General features: G+C 44.2%; 2 protein-coding genes across 4 annotated transcripts; one reads left to right on the top strand and one right to left on the bottom strand.

The window, feature by feature from the left end:
* The first annotated feature begins 1,436 nt into the window (after positions 1 to 1,436).
* On the top strand, positions 1,437 to 26,659 carry FKBP1B (FKBP prolyl isomerase 1B). Of its 3 annotated transcripts, XM_042933566.1 has the most exons (5): positions 1,437 to 1,560; positions 5,811 to 5,858; positions 10,568 to 10,680; positions 18,371 to 18,525; positions 26,385 to 26,659. In XM_042933566.1, exons 1-5 carry the CDS (start codon positions 1,524 to 1,526, stop codon positions 26,416 to 26,418), a joined length of 387 nt encoding a protein of 128 aa, XP_042789500.1. In that variant the 5' UTR covers positions 1,437 to 1,523; the 3' UTR covers positions 26,419 to 26,659. The 3 variants fall into 3 exon arrangements, with proteins under 3 accessions (XP_042789500.1, XP_042789501.1, XP_042789502.1); XM_042933567.1 differs by lacking the exons at positions 18,371 to 18,525; positions 26,385 to 26,659 and adding an exon at positions 11,769 to 12,377; XM_042933568.1 differs by lacking the exons at positions 18,371 to 18,525; positions 26,385 to 26,659 and adding an exon at positions 11,724 to 11,800.
* On the bottom strand, positions 16,502 to 26,829 carry SF3B6 (splicing factor 3b subunit 6). Its single transcript, XM_042933569.1, has 4 exons — positions 26,667 to 26,829; positions 23,365 to 23,483; positions 16,939 to 17,077; positions 16,502 to 16,769 (listed from the first exon to the last, which is right to left on the bottom strand). Exons 1-4 carry the CDS (start codon positions 26,694 to 26,696, stop codon positions 16,680 to 16,682), a joined length of 378 nt encoding a protein of 125 aa, XP_042789503.1. The 5' UTR covers positions 26,697 to 26,829; the 3' UTR covers positions 16,502 to 16,679.
* Positions 26,830 to 26,913: the final 84 nt, after the last annotated feature.

Here is a 26,913-nt window from a genome sequence, read left to right as displayed (position 1 = left end):
TTTCTTAGTCTGAGAAGGGGTACAGGATCCCTAGAGTACGGTTTCTTAACTTTGGAGAGGAGATGGGGGTCAGGGGAATGGGAAGGTGTTGAGGACTTCTTTTAAAATGTGATAAATCTCCCCAGAAAAATGTTCTTATCCGTACACGAAACATTGTGCATTCATCACTGAAGCCTGTCCATAGACCTGTCCTAGTTACAAACTCCTGTTCTATGCTTACTGGCCATAGCCCAGGGACCTAGTGTGACACCAGACTTTAGACCAGCTACACACCTGGAGACTCTGGGCCATGCCATGGAGCAGCCGATGGGGAATTTCAGATCCTGACCCTCATAGTACAGTTGACCGTCGTCTTTCTTGAACAAAACATCCAGTTTTGGTACTTCAGCGATGCTGATAACCTAAAATCTCTTACCTAAACACCTGGGGGAATGGGGGTGGGGCGGATGGAAGAAGAACACTTTCAGGGCCCACTCTGGCTGCCTTTACTCAGGTTTTTCTCCCCGTGCTTATATTCCAGTGCCATTTATCAGAATCATACTTTCACACTGATTTTTGGAACAATGAGAGAAAAATTAAAGTTCCATCCATTCTTCAAGCAAATGTTACCTCCTCCAAAGATATCTTTCCAGATTCCTGGGACTCTTTTGGTTGGAGGTGAAGGGTCTGGCGTGGAAGAGGAGCTTAAGTTGTAACTTATTCATTCATTCCACAGCAGGAATCAACCATGCTGTAACTAACTGTGTCCCCACCCGTCACAAATTTCGTTCTTTGACGACATGGATTCTACCTCAATTTAACTGTCATCAGCAGGGCGCAGTTCTTTGCCTCGAAAGGTGGGAACCTACCTGTGAGTGGGGCAGAACGAGGCGGGAAGCTTGAATGAGGGTTGAGGGTGATTGGGGTAAGGTAATGATTGGTTTCCTCCCACCCTCCCCTCCCCCGCACCTCGCATCCCCAGATTGCTCCTGCAATCCCGGCAGCCAAACTAGAGTAGTAAGTACTTCTCAGGTGCTTCCATAACGTCCTGAACTCCAAGGCAGTGAGCGTTTCTACTTAAAGTGTTGGTTTAGTTGCCGGCATTCCCCTAGTCTGTGGGACCGGGTTGACTCCCCAGAGTTTAGCACAGAGTAGATGCTAGGTAAATTTGTGTTGAACGGATGGATAGATAGATGGATAAATGGATGGATGGATAGATGGGTGGGTGGATGCGCGCGTGTCTCATGTCTCCCTCACCATCCTCCCCAGTTAACGACCCTTAGCCTGGCAAGCTCGGGAGCAGCCGCTTCAGGGTCCCTTCCCCGGGCCCCGCCCCAGCCGACCCCACCTTTCCGCGCCGCTCCGCCCCGCCGCCCCCTTCCCCGTGGCCCCTCCCCGCGCAGGTCCCGACTCCCGCCGCACCTCCTCCGGCTCTGCAGTGGCGGCGGGGAGGCGAGTCGGAGAGCCAGCGGGGCCAGGGCCGGAGCCGAGCCGGGGTCGGGGCAGCAGCGGGGACCCTCGGAGGCGGGGCCAGTGGGACTGCGATGGGCGTGGAGATCGAGACCATCTCCCCGGGAGACGGTACCGGGCGGCCGAGCTGGGGGAGGAGGAAGGGTCCCGGGGCGGAGCCGGGCGGGCGGGGGTCTGATTCAGAGGTGGCGCGGAGGGTGCTGAATCCGAGGCGGGCATAGGATGAGGGCGGTGAGAGGAGATCCCAGGAAGGATTGTTGGGAATCTAGCAGACGATCCTCCACCATCCCCTTCCGCGCCGGCTCACCTAGGGGAACGAAGGCGGCGGCCAGGAGGCAGGGGTCTGCGGCCCGCCACCGCCCCGGGGGCCTCGGGCCGCCGCTGCCTCGGCTGGAACCTCTCGGTTATCCGCTACTGCTGGTTTCCCAGGGCAGGCTTTTAGTTCTGCTTTCCCTGCCCTGCTAGGTGAGCTCTGGAAACAGCTGGAAGGGTTCTCTTCTGTTTGGGGCAACCCTTTCCAATGCGCCCCCCTCCGGGCCTCCGGTCGGGCGGCCCCTGTGGGCTGGGCGGTGAGACGTTGTGGGGACCGAGCCAGTCTGGGAAGGAAGAAGCGCTCCCTCCGCCTCTGCATCTCGCTTTATCCTCCCCGCCCCACTCAGCCTCTCCAGCCATCCTGTACACTCCCATGGCTTTCATTACCGTCTGCAAACCGATGGCCTCCAAACTTAAGCCTCCAGCTCAGATCTCCGACCTGAGTTCAAGGTAGTCTTTTATCCAGCTGCTGCTCGACCTCTATCTGGATGTCCCACGGATACCTAATTCATCAAGTCCAAAACAACTAACTGTCCTTGTCCTCCCCACTTCCAAGCGCTCCTCTGTATTGCCTTTTCCCTGTCCCCAGGACTGGCACCACTCACTTCCCCAAGCCAGACATCTCTTGTATAATTGGGTATGGATGTGCAAGGAATAGCCAGTTTTAAATTTTTTAAATGAAACTTAATCCAGTCCAGAGTCCCCATTTCTGCAGCAGAATTTGACAGACAGATTTCACATGAGACATAACTGACAACCCCCACCTTCTCTAGGAAATGAGAGGACCTCAGGGTTCCAGGCCACCCTCCTTGTTAAAAGGCAGTGATTCCTAGATCCTAGCCACTACCCTGATCACCCATCAGGTACAGACTTCTCTGACCCAGCTGGGAACTATGGTGCTGGGTCCCAGGAGGCATCTCCCTGACACCTTGTCACACCCCAGGGCACTGTCATTGAGTTCTGCCAGGGGGCTGCAGGCCTCTTCTCCCTTCCTTGGTTTATAGTAGCTTTTAGAGTTATTTTGAGGGAGAGAGTGTGCACCCTCAGTGTGCACACACACAAGCTGAGGAGAGACACAGAATCCCAAGCAGGCTCCACCATGTTTGTGCAGAGCCAGATGCGAGGCTCCGTCTCAGGAACCCTGAGCTGAAATCAAGAGTTGGGCACTTAACCGACTGAGCCACCCAGGCACCCTGAGGGAGATTAGATTTTTAGAGAAAGCCTGAAAGAGCTTTGGCCTTCTACTTTTAACAGTCTAAATTCTTGAGCCAGGAAAGCACAGAAGGGCCAAACTACTGTACTGTTACATTGGGGACACCGTCTTGGTCGAGCCCCACACCAAGTCCTTTCAAGTCCTTTTGCTGAAAATTTCTGGGTTCCATCCCTGTAGCCCCTGCCCTGGTTCAGGCCAACATCACCTCTCACTTGGATTTCCGCATATCCTCTAAACTGGGCTCACCACCTTCAGTCTCACCTCTCTGCTTTCCATCTGGCCTCCCTAACTCACCACCTATTTTTCACACCGTAGCCTGTGGACTCTTTAAAATGCATATGTGACTGTTCTGTCCCATTCTGCTCCTCACCCTCCCCACCCCCCGCTTCGTGTTTTAATGAATCTTCCATCTCCTTCTGTAGACAGATGGTAGTCCGGCTGAGTCTTACCCTCCACACCAGAGCCTCATCTCTTCCTACCAGTAGCAACCCCCACTACCACCATTTCCCCTAGCTTTAGCAGGCTGCCTGCAAATTTGTTAAACACGCCAGTCATTCTGCAAATATTTATTGAACGTGTACTATGTAGTTGGGGTTAGAGCGGTGAGCCAGACAGGGATCCCACTATAGCTCGATTCTAGGCCTTTGAACATGTTGTTCACTCTTCCCAGATTATCTCCCTTTACTTCCTCTGGCAAACTGCTTATCTTCTAAGACTCAGTTGAACCATGATCTCCTCTCAGATGCTTTCCCTGACTCCCATAGAGTCCTCTACATGTTGGCTCACTTGTTAGCTTCCCAAATGCTTTGTTACCCAGGCTTGTGGCCTGGTAAATTCCACCCAGATTTATAGCTCCAGTACAGATAACTCCATCTGCCTATTGCAACATAAACTCAGATAGATGTCTAATAGGCATCTCAAAATTGGCAACTGCTCGGGGCGCCTGGGTGGCTCAGTCGGCTTCGGCTCAGGTCATGATCTTGCGGTTTGTGAGTTCAAGCCCCGCGTTGGCTCTGTGCTGACAGCTCAGAGCCTGGAGTCTGCTTCTGCTTCCGTGTCTCCCTCTCTCTCTGCCCCTCCCCTGTTCATGCTCCGTCTCTTAATAATAAATAAACGTTAAAAAAATATATTTTTTTAAATTGCCAACTGTTCAAATCTGCTCCTCCCCAGTCTTCCCCACCTGGAATTAGTTCCACTCTCCATCCAGTTCCCCAAACTGAAAACCCAAGTGTTGTACTCGATGTCTCCCTCTCCCTCATCCCAGACCCGTCTCCACTCCATTAGTGTACCCTGTCAGTCCCGCTTCCCAAATATATCTATTTTGCTCTCTTCTCTGCTGCCACCACGTTAATTCAAGCCATAATTGATTTCCTGTCTGGATTATTGAAACAGGCACCCAATCGTCCATCCTACACACAGCAGTCAGAGTGATCTTATAAAATCTTAATTCAGATTATGTCATTCTCTTGCTTAAAACCCTCCAGTGGCTTCCTGTTGCACTTAGAATTAAATCCGGCTCTGCAATGCTGGGCATGATCTGGCTTTTTCCCACTTGCTTCCTTCTCCCTCTCTTCTTTCCAGGCACCAGGCCTCCTTTCTATTCTGCAAATGCTCCAGTCCTTTCCTGCCCCAATGTTTGTGCCCTTGGAGCTCCCTCTTCCTGCAGTGCTTTCCCCAGCATTTTGCTCATCCTTCAAGATTCAGTCCAAATGTCACCTTTTCTGAGAAGCCATCCTGAACCACCCTTTCTAAAATGGTCTGTCCATTGTATCTCTCTTTAACTCATCATTGTGTTTATTTCATTTAAAGAATTATCATAATCTAGAGTTGTCTTGTTTATTTGTGTATTGTTTTGTTTCACCCCATTAGAATATAAACTCCAAAGAAGTTGGGATCTTGTCTCTATGGTTTACTGCTGTGTCCCTGAAATCAGGCCCAGGCTTTGCGTATAGTAGATACTCTGTAAATATTTGTGAATGATTATGCTTATTAATCCTTGGTTGCAGTCATCCTCCTCCATTGTAATCTATTATTTATGGATCTGTTTCCCTAACTTCACCATGAGTTCATAGGTTGCTCTGTGTTTCTGGAATCTAGTCCATAGTAGGCTGTCAGTAAATGTTTGTGGAATGGGGGCACCTGGGTGGCTCAGTCAGTTAAGTGTCCAACTCTTGGTTTTGGCTCAGGTCATGATCTCACAGTTCATGAGCTTGAGCTCCGTGTTGGGCTCTGTGCTGACGGCATGTAGCCTGCTTGGGATCCCCGCACTCTCTGCTCCTACCCCACTTATTCTCTCTGTCTCTCTCTCAAAATAAATAAATAAACTTAAAAAAATGTTTGTGGAATGGATGAAAGAAAGTACAAGGAATGATCAAAGAAAAAATAATGGGGTGCCTGGGTGGCTCAGTTGGTTAAGCATCTGACTTCGGCTCAGGTTATGATCTTATGGCTCCTGCATTCAAGCCCCTAGTCGGACTCTGTGCTGACAGCTCAGAGCCTGGAGCCTGCTTTGGATTCTGTGTCTCCGTCTCTCTCTCTCTGCCCCACCCCTGCTCGCGCTCTGTCTCTCTCTCTCTCAAAAATAAATAAACATTCTTTAAAAATTTTAAGAAAGGAAGATAGAAAGGAGAGAGCATAGTTGAGGAACCCAAGGGAATAAAGTTCAAATCAAATAAAAAGCCTCATACAAGGCACAGAGCCAGAACTAGAGCTGTGGGCATCTCCATGGTATGGAGGGGAATGTGGGTCAGAGCTCTGGGTCATAGTCACATCTGAATGTCCCAAGTGACTTTTTCCAATGCCCTATTCATTCATCTGCCTTCATGTCTCCTTGCAGGAAGGACATTCCCCAAGAAGGGACAGACGTGTGTGGTGCACTACACAGGTAGGATTTGCTCCCTCAGCCTTCATCCAGACCTGCCCCTCCCAAGGGAGGTCTCTCCTCTGCTACTCCTCTCTAGAGGTATCTGCTCCCTAGATCAAGCCTAAAGCCCAAGGTAGCCAAGTCTCCCTGTGACCAGTTGTCTCCTACTTCTCGAGCCAGCCTTGTGGGCATGGGAAAGGGGGCTTGCAAGATTACTCCTTCCCCATTTGTACCAGCAGGAGCCATCTGTGGAGCCAGCCTCTAATTGGGCCAAGCACCTCCATTCCCTTCCCTCCATTGTGGGCAGGGTGGAGCCTGGCCCTCCTTGTTCTGTCTGATATTTAGAAATCCCTTCTTGAAGCTCTGAGAGCCCTGATCTTCCCTGCAGGCTCCCTTTTCCTCCTACAATATTATTAGAGAAGGGGAGGGTGACTTCCTCAGCATTTCCTTTCTTTTTTCAGAAATAGACTGTTCAATTCAGCGTGCTGTTATTGAGCACCTACTGTGTGCAAGATGCTGTGTGGGCACTGGGGACACAAAGGTGAAAAGGCAGGATTCCTTCCTTCTTTGGGGCTGTGGGGAGTGGCAGAGCCAAGTCATCCAGAGGCTCTGCTGCAGTGTGACAGCTGGGGCAACAGCAGTGCCTGTCTCAGGGCACTGTGGGACTTGCAGGAGAGCCCCACATCTCTGCAGACCCCTCTTGGATGCTCTGTATTGGAAGGTCAGGTGGGCTGAGGAACATTCTAGATGGAGCTCCTGAGGACTGCTGGCAGGAAGACAAGCAGGTATTTGTTCCAAGAGAAGTGAATGCTCTGCCTTGTGACCTGCTTCCCAATGTGGCAAAGTTGGTGACAGCCACTTAGCAGACGGCAAGGCCAGTTTAATTCCTAGGACGTATTCAGATGGGGCCATTTTTAGCAGTTCTCTGGGCCAGTGTGAAGTGCCAGGTTAATTCTAGGCAGACGGTGTGGGTATTTCTCAACAGCTGTGTTGCCGGTGGCTGGCGTCAGTGAGCTAGAGCTGTGTGTTATCTCCCTGTGACTGGCCTAATTACCATGAGTCCCCTGGGGCCTCTGACCTGTGTAATTGATTTATCTGTTCTACATGTTGTAGACAGACCAGTGCTTATCAAGTTACTAAAACCACAACATCCTTTTGCAAAGACTTTTCAGAGTAGATACAGGGAGCAGGCCATGTGCATTAAACACTAGCATCAGCCAAGAGTGTGGGGAGGGACCATCTCATCAAACCCAGCAGGAGATTATAGGTAAACTATATTTACATATATAGATTATAGTTTTTGGTAAACTTTTTAATTAAAAATAAATACAGTAGAGGACATAAATCTAAGATGTACAGCTCAATGGAATTTTTCGAAGTGATCACATTTACATAACCACCACCCAGATCAACATGTACATTTCCAGCACCCCCTGGCATCTCCCTCCTGCCTCCTCCCAGTCATTACACCTCCCTGAAGGTAACCAGCATTCATACTTTTGTCCCCATCGATTGGCTAAGCCTGTTATTGAATACCATATAAATGGAATCACAGAGTACGTACTCTTTTGTGTTTGGCTTATTTCACTCAATACTATGTCTGTGAGATTTGTCCAGAGTCATTGGTTCTTTCTTATTCCCATACAGTTCATCATATGAATGTACCACAATTTATCTTTTCTAGAATTGATGAACACTTGGGTTTCTGATAGTTTATGAATACTGTTCATAAATGGCTGTTATGAATACTGTTGCTTTGAACAGTCTTGTAGGTGTCTTTTGGTGCACGTATGTACACATTTTGTTTAGGTATATACCCTGAAGTGGAGTTATTTGGGCATAGGGTTGTACCTATCCTCTGCTTTAACAGATACTGCCAAACAGCTTCTCAAAGTAGTTGTGCCAATTTCCACTGTCACCAGCCATGTAGGAAGGCTCCAGTTCCCCTGCATCCTCATCGACACATGGCATTATCACCGTTTTGTTTTGTTTTTGGCCCACTCGGGTGGGTGCCCAGTGTATCTCATTGTGGTTTTGATTTGCATTGCCCTGATGACTAATGAAGTTGAGTACCTTTTCATGTGCTTACTGGCCATTCGAATATCCTCTTTAGTCTGCCCGAGTTTTGTCCAGTTATAAAAATTAGGTTGGATGCCTTTTACTTACTGATTTAAAGGAGTTTTTTTTACATATTCTGGATATGAGTCTTTTGTTGGTTATACTGATTCCAGTCACCTCCCATGCCAAGGCTTGTCTTTTCACTCTCTCAATGGCATTTTTTGAATAGAAGTTCTTAATTTTAATGAAGTCCTACATATCAATCTTTTCCTTTATAGTTAGTACTTCTGTGTTCAGCTCAGAAGTCTTTGTCTATTCCTAGGTCATGAAGATATTCTTCTGTTTATTATCTTGTAGAAGCCTTATTATTTTATTTTTCATACTTACATCTGTGATTTATCTGGAATTTTTTTGTGTGTGCATAAAGTAGGGCTCAAGGTTAATTTTCTCCATATGATATATAGTTGATCCAGCAACAGCAATTGAAAAAAATATATCCTTTATCTGTTGCATTGCTGTGACACCTTTGTCAAATCAAGTAACCGTATAGATGTTGGTCTGTTTCTAGGCTGAATTGTTTTGGCTGAACTTGTAGCTATAGATAACTGTATCTGGTCTGAAGTATATGAAATCTGAAGAAATTGGGGAATGAGGAAGTCAATTATCAAATGGAGTGTGTGTGTGTGTGTGTGTGTGTGTGTGTGTGTGTGTGTATCTATATGTGTATATGTCCAAGTATATGTCTGTGTAATTATATGTAGATTTGTGGATCTAAATATTTTCTTAGCATCTGTTTGAGCATCAGGGTTTTTTTTCTGAATGTGTGTGCTTAGGTGCCCATGAGCACATGTGAACGTCTCTGTGTATTGGAGTATCTTAGCAACCTGTGTGTATGCATGAGTTTTTGTAAGACCTCCTTAGTAAAGGGTTTTCTCCTTTGCCTGATTTAATACCCAGGGCAAGAGTCCAATTTATTCTACCTAGAAAGTAGGAAAATAATACTCTCCCTTGTATATATTTAAATTGTAGGAATTAGAAGACGTGGAATCATGGATGCGCAGACATTAAGCTTGTTCAGACCGCCCATGTTAAACATGGCATATCTGAAGCCATGAGAAGGGGAGTGATTTGTCTAACTTCACACAATGAGTTAGTGCCAAAATGAAGTCAGTATCCAGTCTCTGAACTTACAGGCCAGATCTTTCTCTGGTCCCAAATTGGCTTTTGTCATGGTCTGTGGGCTGCAGAAAGAAATCGTGGAAGAGCATTGTTTACAGGCCTGACCTTTGAACTAGTCACCGATAAGAACTAAAAATACCAAAACAGCTCTTGAGGGACACCTGACTGGCTCAGTTGGTGGAGCACGTGGCTCTTGATCGCAGGATTGTGAGCTCAAACCTTACATTGGGTCCAGAGATTGCTTAAATAAATAAACTTTAAAAAGAGAGAAAGATACAGTTCTCGAGCCTTAGACAGCTGGAATGAGACAATATTTGTACATCAGGGATGACACCTGGCTAAGGGAGGCTGCAGACTGTTAGAGACAGCACTGGGGTGTTCCAGATTCAAACAGGCCCTTTTCATGGGGTGCGGGGGCCACCATTGACTGACTGGGTCACCTTACTCTGTTCATTGCAGGGGAAGGCGGGGATGATGTAGCCTTTGTTTTTTTGTTTTGTTTTGTTTTTTATGAGCAGGGGAGAGGGGCAAAGGGAGAGAGAGAATCTTTTATTTTTTTAAGTTTATTTATTATTTCTGAGAGGGAGAGAGAATGCACACAAGTGAGGGAGGGACAGAAGGAGAGAGGGAGACACAGAATCCAAAGCAGGCTCCAGGCTCTGAGCTGTCAGCACAGAGCCCAACACAGGGCGAGATCATGACCTGAGCCAAAGTCCAACGCTTAGCAACTGACTGAGCCACCCACGCGCCGATGATGTGGCCTTTGGGTTTTGCATGTTGGGGGAAAACAGGTGAGGACTCAACCTGAGGCAGAAACATCCTTAGGCTGAGGAAGTAGCACAGAAAAAGTTGTAAAGTGCAGAGGTGTTTGAGAAAGGTATATTTGAGAGGTATTTGGGAAAGGTATTTGAGAAAGGTGTGACCTGAATACGACATGGGGGGAAGGAAAGGAAGAGGAGAGCAGAGAGAGGGTTATCAGACAGGCAGTAGCTAGATCTTGAAGTGCCTGTGCCCAGTGTAGGCATTTGGATTCTGCCACAGGGAGCTATTGACAAGAGGATATTGCTATCCCTTTAAGCAAGAGAGTAATATGATCAGATACATGTTTATGAAAGACCGTCATTCTGGGTACCGAGTGGAGACTGGAAAGGAGGAGTGAGAGTGGAGAGAAAGACCAGTTAGAGGGTGTTCCTGTGCACAAGTGAGACATGATGGTGACTTGGTGTGGTCCCAGGGTGGTGGCAGTAGAAATGGAGCGTGTAGAACGTAGGTAGATTGCAAAGACATGTAGGACTAAGTGATAGGCCATATTGAGGGGGTGGGTAAGGCAGAGTGAGGTATCTGGGTTTCTTGCTTGGGCAACAGGACGGGCAGGGAGATCTGAAGAGGTGCAGGTTTGTACAGAATAGGAATTCCATTTTAGACATGGGGACCCAGAATGGGGTGTTAACTCATGGCCACAGCTCTTCTCCACCCTATTCTTGCTTTCACAGGAATGCTCCAAAATGGGAAGAAATTTGATTCATCCAGAGACAGAAACAAACCTTTCAAGTTCAGAATTGGCAAACAGGAAGTCATCAAGGGTTTTGAAGAGGGTGCAGCCCAGGTAGGATGAGGATCCTCATTAGGGGGGATTTGAGGAGTTGGAGTCTGGGCTCGATACACCGCCCCTGCCCTATCACAGACCGCCACTGCTTTGACTCTACTGCTACGGCATGGTGACGCCATCTAGGTTCAGCCGCTGGCTTTGGGCCCCCACTCCTTCCCTTTCATTGCCAACATGACTTTAAGTCACTGGGGCTCTCATTCCAAGCACATCCCTGTGGGCTTGCTCAGAACTAGCTACAAGCTACCAGCTGTCTGGGACTGAGGCAGCTAGAGAGTTGGGGGGCGGGGAGGGGGGTGGTGGGCCAAGGTATTTTTTTTTTAACTTAAAAAAGTAATTTCCGACCTTGCAAAAATATCACGGAAATAGTTCCCGTATATTCTTTACCCAAATGTTAACAGTTTACATAACCATGGTAAAATGATCCCATTACGTTAATTTGTGATCAATTACACATTAACATTGATGCAGTACTGTTAACCGATACATTCAAATGTTTGAGTTGGTTATTAAAATTTTTAGATCTGTTTATCCAAATTTCACCATTTGTCCGACCAATGCCAGACGTTCTTGATGACTGCTGTGTGGAGCCCTGGTTCACACTCTTCTCCCTCGGTCTGTGAAGTCATATGGTGCTTTTAGTGTAGGTCTCTTAGCCCTCGCCTCCTTGCGGTGGCCTCTGATTGCTTAACGTCTTTAATGGACTGCTTCTCTTACCTCCTCGATTGTGTACGTGTACATGTGCTGTTTATACACCCTCTTTAGGTTCTTTTGGAAGGGGGTGAGGAACAATTAGGAATACCTTGAAGTGTTCAGGCCATGCGCTAAATGAATAACCAGCAGTGGTTGTCAGACGAATGAATTTGGGACTACTTTGTGGAAGTTAGTGCCCCACAGTGAAGTCTCTGCTAGTCTGAGACAGAATCCAAATTCTGCATCACTTCAGTGTGCCACACAGAAAATTCATCTCAGATCTTCAGGGTTATCAGGAGGATAGTTTGGGAAAATGCCATAGTTATCTTACTTTTTTCTTTTAAATCAAGCTGGGTCCTCTCTCTCCTCTCCCCATCTGCCCCCATCCCTGCTAGATGAGCTTGGGGCAGAGGGCGAAGCTGACCTGCACCCCCGATGTGGCGTATGGAGCCACGGGCCACCCTGGTGTCATCCCTCCCAATGCCACCCTCATCTTTGACGTGGAGCTGCTCAACTTAGAGTGAAGGCGGGAAGGAGCTCGAAGTGGCTGGAGATGGCTGCTGCCCACCCTCCTAGCCTGCTCTGCCACTGGGACGGCTCCTCCTGCTTGGGGCTCTTGATCAGCGCGCTAACCTCACTGCCCCGCGGCATTATCCATTCTCTGCCCAAGTTGCTCTGTATGTGTTCGTCATTGTTCACGCGCATCTTTGCTTAAGGAAACTTCGGTTGCAAATCAAAACATTTCAGGTTGTGCATTTTGCGTGATGCATGCAGTAGCCATTTCTGATCGCAGAACACAGATTTCTTGTTCGCACAATCTACACTGCCTTACTTAAGCCAGACACACAAGGTGCTCAGACATGAAATGTACATGGTATACACAGAGGGACTTGAGCCAGTTACCTTTGCTGTTACTTTCTCACTTAGAAGTTCTGTTGGCTGCTGACTTACACAATGTCCTCTTTGGAAATGATATGTAAAATAAAGGCTCTGTGCTTGACAAATTCCTGTCCATCCTTATTGTAGGAAGGAAGTGCTTTAAGGAATGCATAAGCCAGTTGCCCTTGGGAAAGAGTGGAAAGGAGACTTCCAAGTAGCCAGGAATGATAATAAACATAATAGCTATGATGTGAGTATTTGTACATGCCGGGCCTTGTTATATATATATATATATATACATATATATATATATATATGTATATATATATATTTTTTTTTTTTTTTAATTTTTAAAAAAAATGTTTATTTATTTTTGAGAGAGAGACAGAATGCAAGTGGGTTAGGGGCAGAGAGAGAGGGAGACACAGAATCCGAAGCAGGCTCCAGGCTCTAAGCTATCAGCACAGAGCCGGACGAGGGGCTCGAACTCCCGAGCTGTGAGATCATGACCTGAGCCGAAGTCGGACGCTCAACCGACTGAGCCACCCAGGTGCCCCGATATATTTTTAAATACAGTTGCCACCAACCCTCTAAAAAGCCCTACAGGGTAAGTATTAACTTGCCACTCACCTCACAGGCTCAGAATTCTTCTCTGAATAACTAAAGGAATATATCGTGTTCAAACTGCTAGCAGTCCAGCATAGGATTTGAGCACTTTATGTGACCTTGCAACGTCTGTCTGTTTGGACTTAGAGGAGTTCCCGACCCAGATGGAAAAGAACACTCACTGTGCACCTGAACAAATGAAGGGTGTTTTAGCTCTTGGAGCCATACGCTAACTCACACTGGGAAGTTACTTTTGAAAGGAATGTGTGATTCTGAGTTTGTTTTTGTATTTACTGCTTAGTTTCATCTAGATTTGCCCTCCCATTGGGGAATTACTTTGGAGTGGAATGTAGGATTCTGAACTTGTTTTCACATATACTGCTTATTTTCATCTGTATTTACTGTAACTTGTGGAAATTCCCACTTATTGCTGGTGGGTTGTGTGTTTGTCAAAGGAGCCTGGGGCAATGTGGTTAGATTTTTCTTTTGACACAGGTGAGGAAAGCTCTTAGCCATAGTCAGGGTTATTCTGTCAGGACTTGGAATTAAGATTGAGGAGAGGCTGAGAAGTTAGCAGTACTTACGGAGAAAATGAAGTGAGAAAGGGACTGCTTTACTTTTTTAAGTTTATTTATTTATTTGTGAGAGAGAGAGAGAGAGAGAGAGAGAGAGAGTGTGTGAGTGGGGCAGGCACAGCGAGAGAGGGAGGCAGAAGATCTGAAGCAGGCTCTGTGCCAACAGCAGAGAGCCTGACATGGGGCTTGAACTCACAAACTGTGAGATCATGACCTGAGCCAAAGGCAGACACTTAACCAACTGAACCACTCAGGTTCCCTGGGGCTGCTTTCTTTTTAATCACCCAGTCCCTGGACTCACTTCTGTTACAGGAGCAGACCAGAGGGTGCTGTACTCCTTCCTTTCGAGTATCGTTGTTCCTCACTTTCCTTGACGACACAAACGTCTGATAATTTCTCAGAACTTAGCCTTTGAGACATACTCATGTTTTCTGCTGTGACACCAGGAGAATAAAATTAAAAATGGCATCAAGGACCATTTCAGGTGTCCACTATAGAGTCGTATAAGGTCTTAGAGTATTCAGAGCCTAGGTGGTAATGAGAGACACCCACTAAGGGAACAAAAACAAACCAACCAATGCAAGTAACTACTGGCTAGCACCTGAAAAGGATACATTAGGCTTTGCAGGCCTTGCTTTCCTGGCGCTCTTAAAAGATGATGCAGAAAATGATGAGACACCATGCTAATGAGTTTGGACATTGTCCTGTGAAAGCCACTGAAAGTTGTTCAGCAGGAGTGGTGATGAGATCCATGTCATACCAGTTATTTTCAAATTCTTTGTCAACACTTTATCTATTCGTACAAAATCTTTCTCAGAAACTCAAAATTTAACCTGGGTAGACACAAAGCAACTCTAGCAGCTCTTATGCATTCATAAGAAAACGCATATGAGCATGCACGTACACGTGCAGGAACACAATCATCCCCTGTGCTTTTTTAAAATTTATTTTGAGACAGAGAAAGTGCATGTGCAGGGGACAGGCAGAGAGAGCGAGTGAGAGAATCCCAAGCAGGCTCCACGCTGTCAGCGCAGAGCCTGACACTGGGCTCAATCTCACGAACCGTGAAATCCCGATCTGAGTTGGGACCAAGAGTCGGACGCTTACCTGACTGAGCCATCCAGGCGCCCCACCCCTTGCACTCTTAAAAGCAGTTTGAAAAGCTGAGCCTTCAATGCCTGGTGCAGTGGACTGATTTTAAGTATATCCTCAGCATCAAAGCACACACACACCTGGCAGAGTAGGTGCTCAATATTTATCTACAGAATTCAAGTTCTTATAACTTAACTGGGACAGGCCACAAAATTGCCAAATAACTGGAATTTTTAAAACTCTTAGCCGTAGGTCATGAAATTCAGCTAACAGACTAATCCAGATGATGGACTGGCCATCATTGTCAATAGAAGCAATTTTCCCTGGTTATTAACTTAAAACAACTGCCCTCAAGGCAAGCCAGTCTGCCATGTAGACACAAGCACACTGTAAGTCTGTTTTCCCCTTACCAAAAAGCCTTTAATGTTATTTATTTTTATGAGAGAGAGAGAGAGAGCACGCAAGATGGGGAGGGGCAGAGACAGAGGGAGACAGCTGATCTGAAGTGGGTTCCAGAGTCCAATATGGGGCTCAAATTCATGAACTGTAAGATCATGGCCTGAGCTGGTCAGATGCTTAACCAACTGAGCCACCCAGGCTCCCACCAAAAAGCCTTTTAGAAAATTATTTTACATTAGTAAATACCTAAAGGGGCACCATGCATTACACAAATTATAAGGAATTCATAAAAGCATTCATAAGAAAATTAAAGCTATGGCTCCTTTGTGATCTCCCTGCCCTTCTTAGAAATAATTCTTTCTCCTCTTTTATAGAGCTTTCAAAAAGCACTGACATTATTAGTCAGTAATTAAAAACAAGGGTAATTTCTTCATTTTCAATAGTAGGCTTTGGCAAGACAGTACCCAAAGTATAAAACAGCATATTTTCTTAAAGCTAAATGCATTTAAAAGTAAAGTAGATACTATTGTACATTTAAATGATTCAGCGCTTATACCCTTCAAACTGATTTGGGGTTATAGTTATATCCAAAACAATTGGTCCACATTTTTCCATTTGGCCATGCCTAAACTATAAAGAGAAAATTATAGTTATCCTCCAAGCTGCCAAGCTGTGGTGAATGTAAAACCATACGATTTCCATGCTGTGGGAGCATATAAGAACAAGCATTAAATACTCCATTTATGGCAAAGATATACTATGAGGGAAGGTCCAAGATATTTACAGACACTTGTTAACCAAAGGGAAAGACTACACAATACAGTCTTAGACATGTAACAACCAACACCACTACCCAAGAAGCTCACCCTCAGATCTCTAACAATGTGCTGTCACCTGAATGGCCGTTTATAGAACTGACTTCTGTTTCAAGGACAGGGTACCCATATTGACAAAGGTGTTAACTGTAAAGCAAGTATTATTCAAATGTATTGGCGTGGTTAATACTGGTTGATGTTACAGCAACTTTTTATGTAAGCATTTTATTCATTCAACCAACACAATGAGCTTTGGTTTCCTTATCTGCAAAATGGAGATACCTATCTTCACTGAGTTGTTAACATTCAATAAATGACAGCACTGTAGAAATTTCCCACGATGGTTAAGCACTGGGCTGGACACCAGAGGCATTAAGAATACAGAAAAGTCTCTGCTCTAAAGAAGCTTGGTCTCGGGGCACCTGGGTGGCTCAGTCAGTTAAGCATCTGACTTCTGCTCAGGTCATGATCTCATAGTTCGTGGGTTCAAGCCGCACGTCAGGCTCTGGGCTGACAGCTCAGAGCCTGGAGCCTGCTTCAGATTCTGTGTCTCCCTCCCTCCCTCCCTCCCTCTCTCTCTTTCTCTTGCCCCTCTCCCACTTGTGCTCTCCCTCTGTCTCAAAAATAAATAAACATTAAGAAAAAAAGCTTGGTATCTATGACCACCTACCATCAAACAATTCTTGATACGGTTCAACTACGGATTTGTCTTTTTTCTGGGATCAAATAAGAGGGGAAATTTCCAGACAAAACACTGACATGTTTTACAAAAAGCTACAAGTTTATTCACATAACATATTCTAACAGGTATCAAAGTTTCAAGCAGGTTGTTTTGAATCTCAATTAAGAAATCACAACATTCAGTATTAATTTAAAAACAAAAAAAGGGTGATGGTGGTTATTCATGGGTTTTAGTCCAAAATGAAAATGCAGAAAACGCTTATTTTGGTGGATCTGTGTTGATGCCGTATTTCTCCTTGAGAAGCTTCAACTGTTCTTCCTTCTTTTTTGTGTCCATCTTCTGAAATGCCTGAAAATGTGGTAAGCACCAAAGTTAACTTACTGACGTGTAGGTGAAATGAATTTCACCAATAGCACTAGCCAGAAAAGAACACACAGTACACTCTACCCGCCCGCCCCACGGTACACTAATTCTTACATGGGCTCCCCGGGTGATGAGGACAGTGACTAATACTTACCCTGTTGGCATTATAGTACAAAACCACCAGGTATCTGTTACAAACATTGAATCCTGAAAGGTGATCACATGCGTTTTTGGCATCAAAGATGTCTTCATAGACCACATAAGCTGTTCCTCTGGTTTCAGGTGTGTTCCCCCTGCAGCGTGAAATCAGACTTAATTAAAATACACATTTACCCGAGTTAGGAAGGACAACGGGTCTGAGGTTGGTGTCGAGAATAACTACCATGACTTCCAGTCTTTGACAAAACCTCAGATGTGAAGCCTTCTGGCCAAGCACCTGTGATTTCATATGTGAGAGCATTCCCTGGGGGTTGTGGCTTTCTTTAAGTTTGCTATGGCCAAACCAAGAAAGAAGGATATGGAGATTTCTACACAAATTACGATTCCATGAAAGATTTTAAAGGGACGAAGAAGACTGGTATCTTGCAGAGTGCAAAGTGATTTTAGAATATAAAGAATTTCTTTGGGTTGAGTTCCATGGAGTTTTGTCACTGACCTCTGTTCCTGGACTATGAAACATGAATACTGGGCTATCGAATAGTTTCTCTTTATAAATAAACTAATAAATACTGTGGGGAAAAAAATTAACCGGAGCATTGATAGCTGAATAACAACTGTCTTTTAAACCACTAACCAGAGAAGATTAAGGAGAGTAAGTTGAAGTTTTAAGTATTTTGAGATCAACCTGAACACCATTAGAGGAAATAAACATTATAGATAGGTATGCTGGATAAGCCTACTATTTCTTGAATTGAGGTAATTTTTGTTTTGTTTTTAAGTAAAACAGCTACAGGTTGAACTTGCTCTGTCGGGACTACTGCTGCAGCTACCAAAGAACCAGCTTGAAACTGTCACGGTCTTCCGTGCACACTGTTCCAGTCTTTCTTACTTCCCATACTAAGAACCAGTTCCCAGTCTCCAGCTGAAAAGTACCGTACTTAGGGGTGATGGCTCCTATTAGTCAGTCATCAAAGTCTAGAATGAGGTTTTTCTTAGTGTGCATTTACGCAGCAGAACGAGTACTTAAGTTATTTACCACACTATTACCCCGTTACTAGTCCCTTGTTTCTAAAGATTTTGATTTTTTATCTCACTATTAGTTTCAATACTCCAAGACAAGCCCGTCTCCATGTTTCTGAGCAGTATTCTACTAAGGTTTACCAAATCCATAAAAATAAAACCTATTTTGTGTCTGTAGAGCGGGGTGGGGTTGGAGGGAAACCCCTACCAAGATGGCAAAATTATGCTATCTAGGAAAACAGACAGCCATTAATCCTTTATGGCTGGGAAAGGATGTTCTCTAATGTCGCGTTAACGTGGTTTCTCCCGCTTAGAAGATTCACTCACTGCCTTTCTAAAATGCGGTAGTCAGCTCCCAGCTTTTCATACATACGTTAATAATGTATGCACTTTCATGCATTACACAGCCCTGTCTGGCTCGGGAGAAGGGCTCGGCTTTGGCAGAGACCAGAGGGAGGGCGTGTGCTTATGGCTGGGATTATCTGCCTGCCAAAGGAGAATGCTGGAAGGTCACTGGGAGTGGAAGCTGGACCTTGCTCATGGATTCGGAGCTGCTGCTTGTGTAAGTTTTCCTTGCCACCTCCTCTCTTCACCTCACCAGCTTCCTTCGGCGGGGAGGAAGGGAAGTGTGAAGAGCAACAAACTGCAGGCAGCAGATGGCCATGTGCTTGTCAGTGGGGGCAGTGGGCACAGGTCCCACTCAGCTTATGCTCCCAGTGTGATAAAGATGGACCCTTCCATCTGTGTTCTAGCCAACCAGTGCCAACTGTGGAATAAGGTTTAAGACTGTGGGCTGCCTCTCCGTCTGCCATAGTCCCTGCAGAGGGTCAAGAAAAGGTAGCAGGCCATGGGAAGGGGAGGTACCTCTTTAAATGTGACCTAGGATGTGGCTACAGTCTTGGGCCCCGGTCACAGTTTATGCTTCCTATAAAAGGGTTAGGAAGAGATACAGGGTGCTGGGGCGGTGGGAGGGTGCCGGTGTCACTGAATGCTTACAGGCTGTCAGGCTACAGAGGGATTTTGTAATAGTCCTTACTCTCTGGGGATGGTCTAACAACTTTTGGACCTCTTTAAGTTTTCTTTTTTTTAAGTTTATTTATTTTGAGAGAGAGAGAGAGAGAGAGAGAAAGACGAGAGAGAGAATCCTAAGCAGACTCTGCACTGTCAGCGCAGAGTCTGATGTGGGGCTCAAACTCACACAAACTCACGCGAGATCAAGGCCTGAGCAGAAATCAAGAGTCAGAGGTTTAACCAACTGAGCCACCAGAGTGCCCCTGGACCTTTTTAAAACAAATTTGTTTGTTTGTTTATTTAAGTAATCTCTACAACCAACGTGCAGAATCACATGCTCTTCCTACTGAGCCAGACAGGTGGTCCAACTTTTTACTTTTAATTTTTAATAATGCATTAGCTGGGGGGGGGGGGGGGGAGCAATGCATTAGCTATGAAAGTTGGGGAATACCCAAAGAAAAAAACACTGCTCCAAAGATTTTGCCAAAATGTCTATTTTTCCTTTGGAATAAAAACATAAAAAAACCTTAATATTTTAGTTCTTGCTAATTGGGCAAAGAAGACCTTATATTTCATTTTACTCTCACACCATGCACCCAACAAGTGCTAATGAGCATTTGATAAATGGAGGTCTACTTTCTCCCACATATTCTCTCATACATCCTTTCTCCTGGAAGCTAAAAAACAAAACAAAACAAAACAAAACAAAACAAAACAAAACAAAAGCATCTCTTCCTCTCACATCTTAGGAACTAGAATAGGGATGGGCACTAACCCCATTTTAAAGATTCTCATCTCAAGTGTCCCAGCTCCTATTAACAACCTAGTATCTTAACCATATTGTAACTTTGATTTTTAAAAGTATGTACTTATACCTACTGTAGGGTAGGCACTGAGCCAACATTATTCTCTTGATTGGTGGTAAATCTTAGAGTAGGAATAAGAAAACCTAATCATGTGACAACCTCTCTTGAGCTTCGGTTGCTTCATGTGTCAAATAACGTTATCAGGCTGTATCACCTGCCCTACACCTTACACATTTTAATAATCGAAAAAGGTAAAAGGTATGAAAGAGCTTTAAAAAGTTCAAAGCACCAGGGGCACCTGGGTGGCTCAGTCAGTTAAGCATCCAGCTTCAGCTGAGGATATGATCTAGAGGTTCACGAGTTAAAGCCCAGCATCAGGTTCTCTGCTGTCAGCACAGAGCTCTCTTCAGATCCTGTCTCCACCCCTTCCCCGCTCACGCTCTCTCTCCCTCTCTCAAAAACGAACATTAAAAATTTTTTCAAAAAAATAGAAGAGAAGCAGTAAAAAGTTCAAAGCACCAAGTGTCTGCTATATACCAGGTAGGCTGATCAATCATCCTAGTTTGCCTAAGACTGTCCAGATTTTGGCACTGAAAGTCCACATCCCAGAAACCATGGTCCTGGGCAAACTGGGAAGGTTGGTCACTCTGGTGCTAGGTGCCAAATATGTGATAAAGCATGAACACAGCTAGGGAACAGAAAAACATCTGTTTCTTAATCTATTAATTTAGACCCAAGTTCCTGTACACCAAACTTTTATGAATTTATTCAACAAATATATATTGTGTTCTTGGGGTGCCTAGATGGCTCAGCTGGTTAAGCGTTGGACTCTTTGATTTCAGCTCAAGTCACGATCTCACTGTTCGTGAGTTTGAGCCCCACATCACGCTCTGTGCTGACAGCGTGCAGCCTGCTTGGGATTGTCTCCCTCTCTCTTTGCCCCTCCTCCCCTTGCTCTCTCTCAAAAAAATAAATACAAATTTACAAAATATATACTGTGTTCTTTCTGTATGACAGGCACTGGAAATATAATAGTGAAAAAGACAAGCATCATCCCTCCCTTCAAGGACCTTTATTCAAGTGGGAGAAAGATAAAGAAATAATTACAGACAAGAAATCTTATTAAGGAAGCAGACGGAGATGAATGGGAGGACAGGGGATTACTTAAAGCTAGGGTGGTCAGGGTAAACCTCTCTGAGAAGGTGACGATGAGGCTGAGACCTGAAGAATGAGGAGCCAGACAGGAGATGAGCCAGGTGACAATCATTCCAGATGGAGGGAGCAGAGTACAAAGGCCCTGAGCTACTGTGCAGCCTTCTACACATGCCACTGCTTAATTATCTGTCCTTCTACCTTGGCTTTCTGAAATTCTCTCTAATCTCACTGTGGACCATCAATACATTTTATAACACTTTCAAAGTCAAGTACAACCACTTTCTATATTATTCATTTACTTAGATAACTGGGGTGTTTAACATGAATCAGGCACAACAGCTGTCAACACAAAATGAAAAGAATATATATGGTACCTGCCCTAGGAGCTCACAGGCTGGCAGGAGACCAGGAAATACACAGACAACAACAAAATCACCTGTTAGGAGATGTTCACAGAAGGTGCTGTGGGAGCATAGAGAGGGGCGGCTAACACACGAGAAGGAAATACTCCATGACAAAGTGCTTTCACAGGAATGATCTAATTTGATCCTTACTAGAATTCCTTTAAGAACACAGGTTAGGAAGATTGTGTTTCATAAGTAATTGAAGCTCAGAGGGGTTAAATATTTTGCCCAGTTATATGCAACTAGCAAATGTCCAGTTAGTATCTGAACTTAGGTCTTACAACCAATTCAGTAAATTTATCATACTGCCTCCATGTTAAAAACTGAAAGGCACTAGATTACCTTACATGTGAGGGTACAGAAAACCAAAAAGTGGGACACCTTGTCCAGGGTCACAGGGCCTGAAGCAGAATCTTGTTTCCTGACCTCCAAGTCAGGGGATCTTCTATATGACATTCTTGTATGTCTAGGACAGGGTTTCTTAGCCTAGGTTTCATGTACCCCCTGAAATCATATCCAAAATTTTGTATTCTTCTGTAGAAAGGGCCCAAAGCTTTCACCAAATATCCAGAGGACTGAGACTTCCTAAAGAGAATGGCTAGTCTATAACACTTCATTTCTATCCCTACTTGAGTACCAATGATGATGTATTGCTAGCACTTGGTTTACTTTCTGGAGGGACAGTGATCATTTCAAAGGACAGTCCTCAAGATCTCAAAGAGTTCTTAAAAAAAAAAAAAAAAAAAAGAAAGGAAAGAAAAAAATCTCACAGAATGTTAAAAGCCAAGAAGAAGCTCTCAGGTCATTAAGGAAAATTTATTAAGGAAGAGATAGTCAGGGGTGCCTGGCTGGCTCAGTCGGGGAGGAGCATGAGACTCTTGATATAAGGATCATGCTGAGTGTACAGATTACTAAAAAATAAAGAAATAAACTTAAGGAAAAAAATAAAAAGAAATCCTTCCAAATGGACTCTTAGGTAAGTAGAATGTCAGTGGCTATGAATCTGAGTAGTGTCAATATTCAGTTTAGAATCAGAAGTTTAATCACTAAATAGCTGTGTGAATCTAGAAAGGTACTTGTACTCTGTGGGCCTCAAAATAGTCTCACCTGTGAAACAGAGTATCAACTCCACACAGGGCTGTAGTACTGGTCATGGAAATAAAAGCACCTGTTACAATAAATGGCATTTTGTAGATGTTCAATAAATACCATTTGAAGATATGAACACCAATTTTTAGATTAAAACACAAATTCGTGTTGCAATTATTCTCCCCTTTTATTTTTTATTTATTTTTTATTTTTTTATTTTAAAAAAAATTTTTTTTTAACGTTTATTTATTTTTGAGACAGAGAGAGACAGAGCATGAATGGGGGAGGGTCAGAGAGAGGGAGACACAGAATCTGAAACAGGCTCCAGGCTCTGAGCTGTCAGCACAGAGCCTGACGCGGGACTCGAACTCACAGACCGCGAGATCATGACCTGAGCCTAAGTCGGCCGCTTAACCTACTGAGCCACCCAGGCGCCCCGATTCTCCCCTCTTTTAAATCTTCAATAGAAAAAAATAAATAAATTTCAACAGAAAGCTATAGCTGAAAAAGAAAAAAGAGCTGTAGTTGAAAAAAAAAATCATTTTTTTCAGTTACTTGTTATTCAGAAATTCTGAGTAAAGGAGACACCAAAGCAAATTAGAGTTAATGGACATAAAAAAACAAGAGTATTGTATCTGACTTTACAAATAATAGTTACGCTATTATGTTAGTTCTTTCTTTTCCCATCCATTCCCCTGAAACCATTCATTACTGCTTCAAGCCTTCTCTAATTTCACTACTATCCTTGGCTCTCACTGAGCTGGATCAGGAGGGTCTCATGTTTTTCCATACAAAATAAATAAATAAATAAATAAATTTCTCAGATTCCAATCTATTTAGTCTCTTGGCTCTTGGTTAGACCCTGTTGTCAGCTACAATTGAGATTATACAATCATTTTCCTGAAATGACATTTCAAAAGTCTCAGTAAGACTCACACTCGAATTTGACGAATAGGTCCATATTTTCCAAATATATCATACATTTCTTCAGCTGTGATTTTGTACGGCAAATTTCTTATGTATAAAATCCGATTTACTTCAGGTGGAAGTCGAATCTAAAATGAGAAATATGTACTATTATTGTAATCAGGGGCAGGAGTGCTACCACCTAAAATAAACTTCTCATAATTATAAATTCTCACAGTAAAACAAAAACAAAGACACAACAAAAAAACATAATAGTCAAGAATAAGAATTATTAAAAAATAATAAGAATTATAATCTGAAATTATTTTCTGAAAATAGCATGCTTTTCAGAAAATCAACTGGGCTCTCGTTTTAGGGAGTACGCTTGCAGGCAGTGCAGTTAAACACGGATTTCCAACCTCATTTAAAAGTCCACAATGCCTTAGACACATAGGGGAATGAAGGGAACTCTTCCTGTTTCTTACACAATAAAACTCCCACTGACGACTCAATCTGGTCTTTTTAAGAACCTGTTACAGGGGCGCCTGGGTGGCTCAGTCGGTTGAGTGTCCGACTTCAGCTCAGGTCACGATCTCGCGGTCCGTGAGTTCGAGCCCCGCGTCGGGCTCTGGGCTGATGGCTCAGAGCCTGGAGCCTGCTTCCGATTCTGTGACTCCCTCTCTCTCTGCCCCTCCCCCGTTCATGCTCTGTCTCTCTCTGTCTCAAAAATAAATAAACGTTAAAAAAAAAAAAAAAAAAAAAAAAAGAACCTGTTACATTAATGATAACTTCTCCCTCTTGAATTTAGTGTTCCCTTCACTATGACCTTCTTCTATTCCTCCAATGAGCAGCTGCTTATGTCCTGCCAACTGTTACACAAAACTAAATACTTATTTGGATCCCTCGTTGTTCATTCATCAATATTTACTGAGCACCTTCCTTTTGTATATACCAGGCTAGGTATTAGGATTAAACAGTGAAGGAAAAAAGACAAGGTTTCTGCCTTCCCTGAACTTATTAGCTCTCTGCTTATTATCCTATTTTGTTTTTTTTCCCCTCTCAATCAAGCATCTGGAAAGATAAAGTTTATACTCACTACTTCATATTCTTTCCTTCACTGATACTCATCAACGTACCACAACCTAGCTTCCACCCCAGCACTATGACGAAATGCTCTTATTCACTAAGACCTTTTCACTGCAGTGTTCAATTCTCATCACACTTAACTTCTCTGAGGCTTCTGACACTGTTGACTATTACTTTCTTGACAACAATGACACTATTTTCTTGGCCTCCCCGTCTGGCTAGTTCTTCTCATTCTTGTCATTAACATATGCTCTTCAACAGAATTTTACTTTTAGATTTATCTTTTTTTTAAGTTTATTTATTTATTTATGGGGGGGTGGTGGCAGAGAGAGAGGGAGAGAGAATTGCAAGCAGGCTCCGCACTATCAGCATAGAGCCCCTGAACCACGAGGTCACGACCTGAAATGAAATCAAGTCGAACACTTAACCGACTCAGCCACCCGGGCGCCCCCAGACTTTTCTTTACCTTTGTATACTGTCCTTAAGTCCACATTCTCTTTGGTCTCTTAACGATAACACATGATTTCCACAGTAAGTGGATGACTCTTCAATATAAATCTCCCATCCAGAGTTCACTCCTGTGTTATTAACATATTCAACTACACATTGGATATTAATTTGCTCAAAACTATTAAGCTGGCAACTATTTCAGACATTAAATTAAGTGCTGTATAAAAGGGAAAAGAGGAGGGGCACTGGGTGGCTCAATTGGTTAAGCAGTGGACTTTGGCTCAGGTCATGATCTCAAGGTTCATGAGTTCAAACCCCACATCAGGCTCTCTGCTGTCAGCACAGAGGCTGCTTTGGATCCTGTCTCCTCTCTCTGCCCCTCCCGTGCTGGTTCCCTTCTCTCTCTCTCTCTAAATAAATAAATAAACTTAAAAAAAAAAAAAGAAAGAAAGAAAAAGAAGATACTTCTTCCTTGCCCTCAAACTAGTAGTAGTGACAAATGGTCAACAAGTAAGTATAATAAAGTTTTAGATTTAAAATTCAAGACTGCCTTCAAATAGACAATCAGCACTGCCAATTATAATACACGTCTCTAGTACATCTGCTTTCTCACTCTGTAAGACACTGTATCACACTTACTCTTTTCTCCTCAAGCCTTACCACCACCACTCCTAACATCTGAGTTGGGCGGTAACCTCTTCCCTGCCCATCTCAGGAGATGATCTTGGCTCTTCCTTATTGAAAAAATATATGACTAAATGGTAAGTACCTTATAGTCATATCACTAAACCCATCAATCTAAATTCATCCATATCCACCCCTCTCCCTCTCATTACTATGCCAACCTTCATCTATTCAAAACCTTAACTCCTGAACTTACTTCATCTTTCTCCCACATCATCAGTTTCCCCCACACTACTGAATCATTCTCTCTGGCATGCAAATACACCTCGTATCACACATCTTGAAAGAGGGAAAATATCAACCATCATCCAATCTCTCTGCTTCCTACTGACATGAAAACTTGTGGAAACAGCTGTCTCCATTTTCTTAACTTTCATCCTCTTTTCATCCTACTGCGACCAACTTTTCATCCGCTAAGATGATCATCAAGGTTACCAAAATTCTGCATCTCACCATATCTAATTATGTCTTCATTACACTATATCTCTCAGCCTTATGGCTGACCTACCATCCCCCTGGGACTATATAACACCCATTCTTTAACAGAATGTAAACAGAAGAACGCTTTTATTCACTGTTGTATCCACAATGTGTAGACTATGTCAGGCACCAAGCAGGTATTCAATAAATATAACTTCTCAGTTGTTTCTTATCTCGCAGTTTTGGTATATAGTCGGTGCTCAAAAACACTGAGTTAAAACATTAATCAAGGATCCACAAATCTCCATGACTTGAGGAGAATCCCAGGCTCTGGTTGCCTGTGAGCTATTAGGTTATTTACTGGAGACTCGTCTGTGCTTTTGACTTTTGGGTGAAGATCCTGTCGTCAGTTCGCAGGTGCAGATCAAGCAACAAAGGCTGTAGGATTAACACTATCGCTGACAGCAGAATAAGAGACCGAGAGAACTCTCAAAAGGAGTGGACGCGGAAACGTGGCTCAGGGAGCATATCCGTAAGGATGGGGCTAAGATGGAACCCCCAATGATAAGATAGCAAATTGTGGGCTACCCTGGCCCGGGGACCGAGGAAGGGCAAGATACACAGCGCCACGCCGTTGAGAAAGTCCAACAGCGAAGTCCTCCCCCTCTTTGGCAGAAGGCCCCGATACTCACATTCGCCCTCTTGGCCGCTTGCATCGCCATCTTGGCGGGCTGATAAGGTTACCGCAGCAGACACTGGAATTCCTCCGGACACCCCCGGAGCTGCTCTGCAAGACCCCAACACCGCGTCAAACGCAGGACATCAACATCCACCACCGGAAGCTCTAAAACACGCCGGAATATCGCCGTCTCACGCCGAGACGTGCTTACGTAATATCCCCTTTCGAAAAGACTCCGGGGCAAAACGAGCCTGAGATGA

The sequence above is a fragment of the Panthera leo genome, chromosome A3 (genome assembly GCF_018350215.1).
Source record: "Panthera leo isolate Ple1 chromosome A3, P.leo_Ple1_pat1.1, whole genome shotgun sequence".
Lineage (NCBI taxonomy): Eukaryota > Metazoa > Chordata > Mammalia > Carnivora > Felidae > Panthera > Panthera leo.
This window is presented reverse-complemented; position numbering and strand designations above follow the sequence as displayed.

Excerpts from the sequence above, each read along its gene's own strand:
- SF3B6 (XM_042933569.1), bottom strand. The coding sequence starts at position 26,696 with ATGGCGATGCAAGCGGCCAAGAGGGCGAAT. Across the intron at positions 17,078-23,364 it reads CCTATTCGTCAAATTCGAGT|GGGGAACACACCTGAAACCA; the intron begins GTGAGTCTTACT and ends TTCACGCTGCAG. Across the intron at positions 16,770-16,938 it reads TGTACTATAATGCCAACAGG|GCATTTCAGAAGATGGACAC; the intron begins GTAAGTATTAGT and ends CCACATTTTCAG.
- FKBP1B (XM_042933566.1), top strand. The coding sequence starts at position 1,524 with ATGGGCGTGGAGATCGAGACCATCTCCCCGGGAGACG. Across the intron at positions 1,561-5,810 it reads GACCATCTCCCCGGGAGACG|GAAGGACATTCCCCAAGAAG; the intron begins GTACCGGGCGGC and ends GTCTCCTTGCAG. Across the intron at positions 5,859-10,567 it reads GTGTGTGGTGCACTACACAG|GAATGCTCCAAAATGGGAAG; the intron begins GTAGGATTTGCT and ends TTGCTTTCACAG.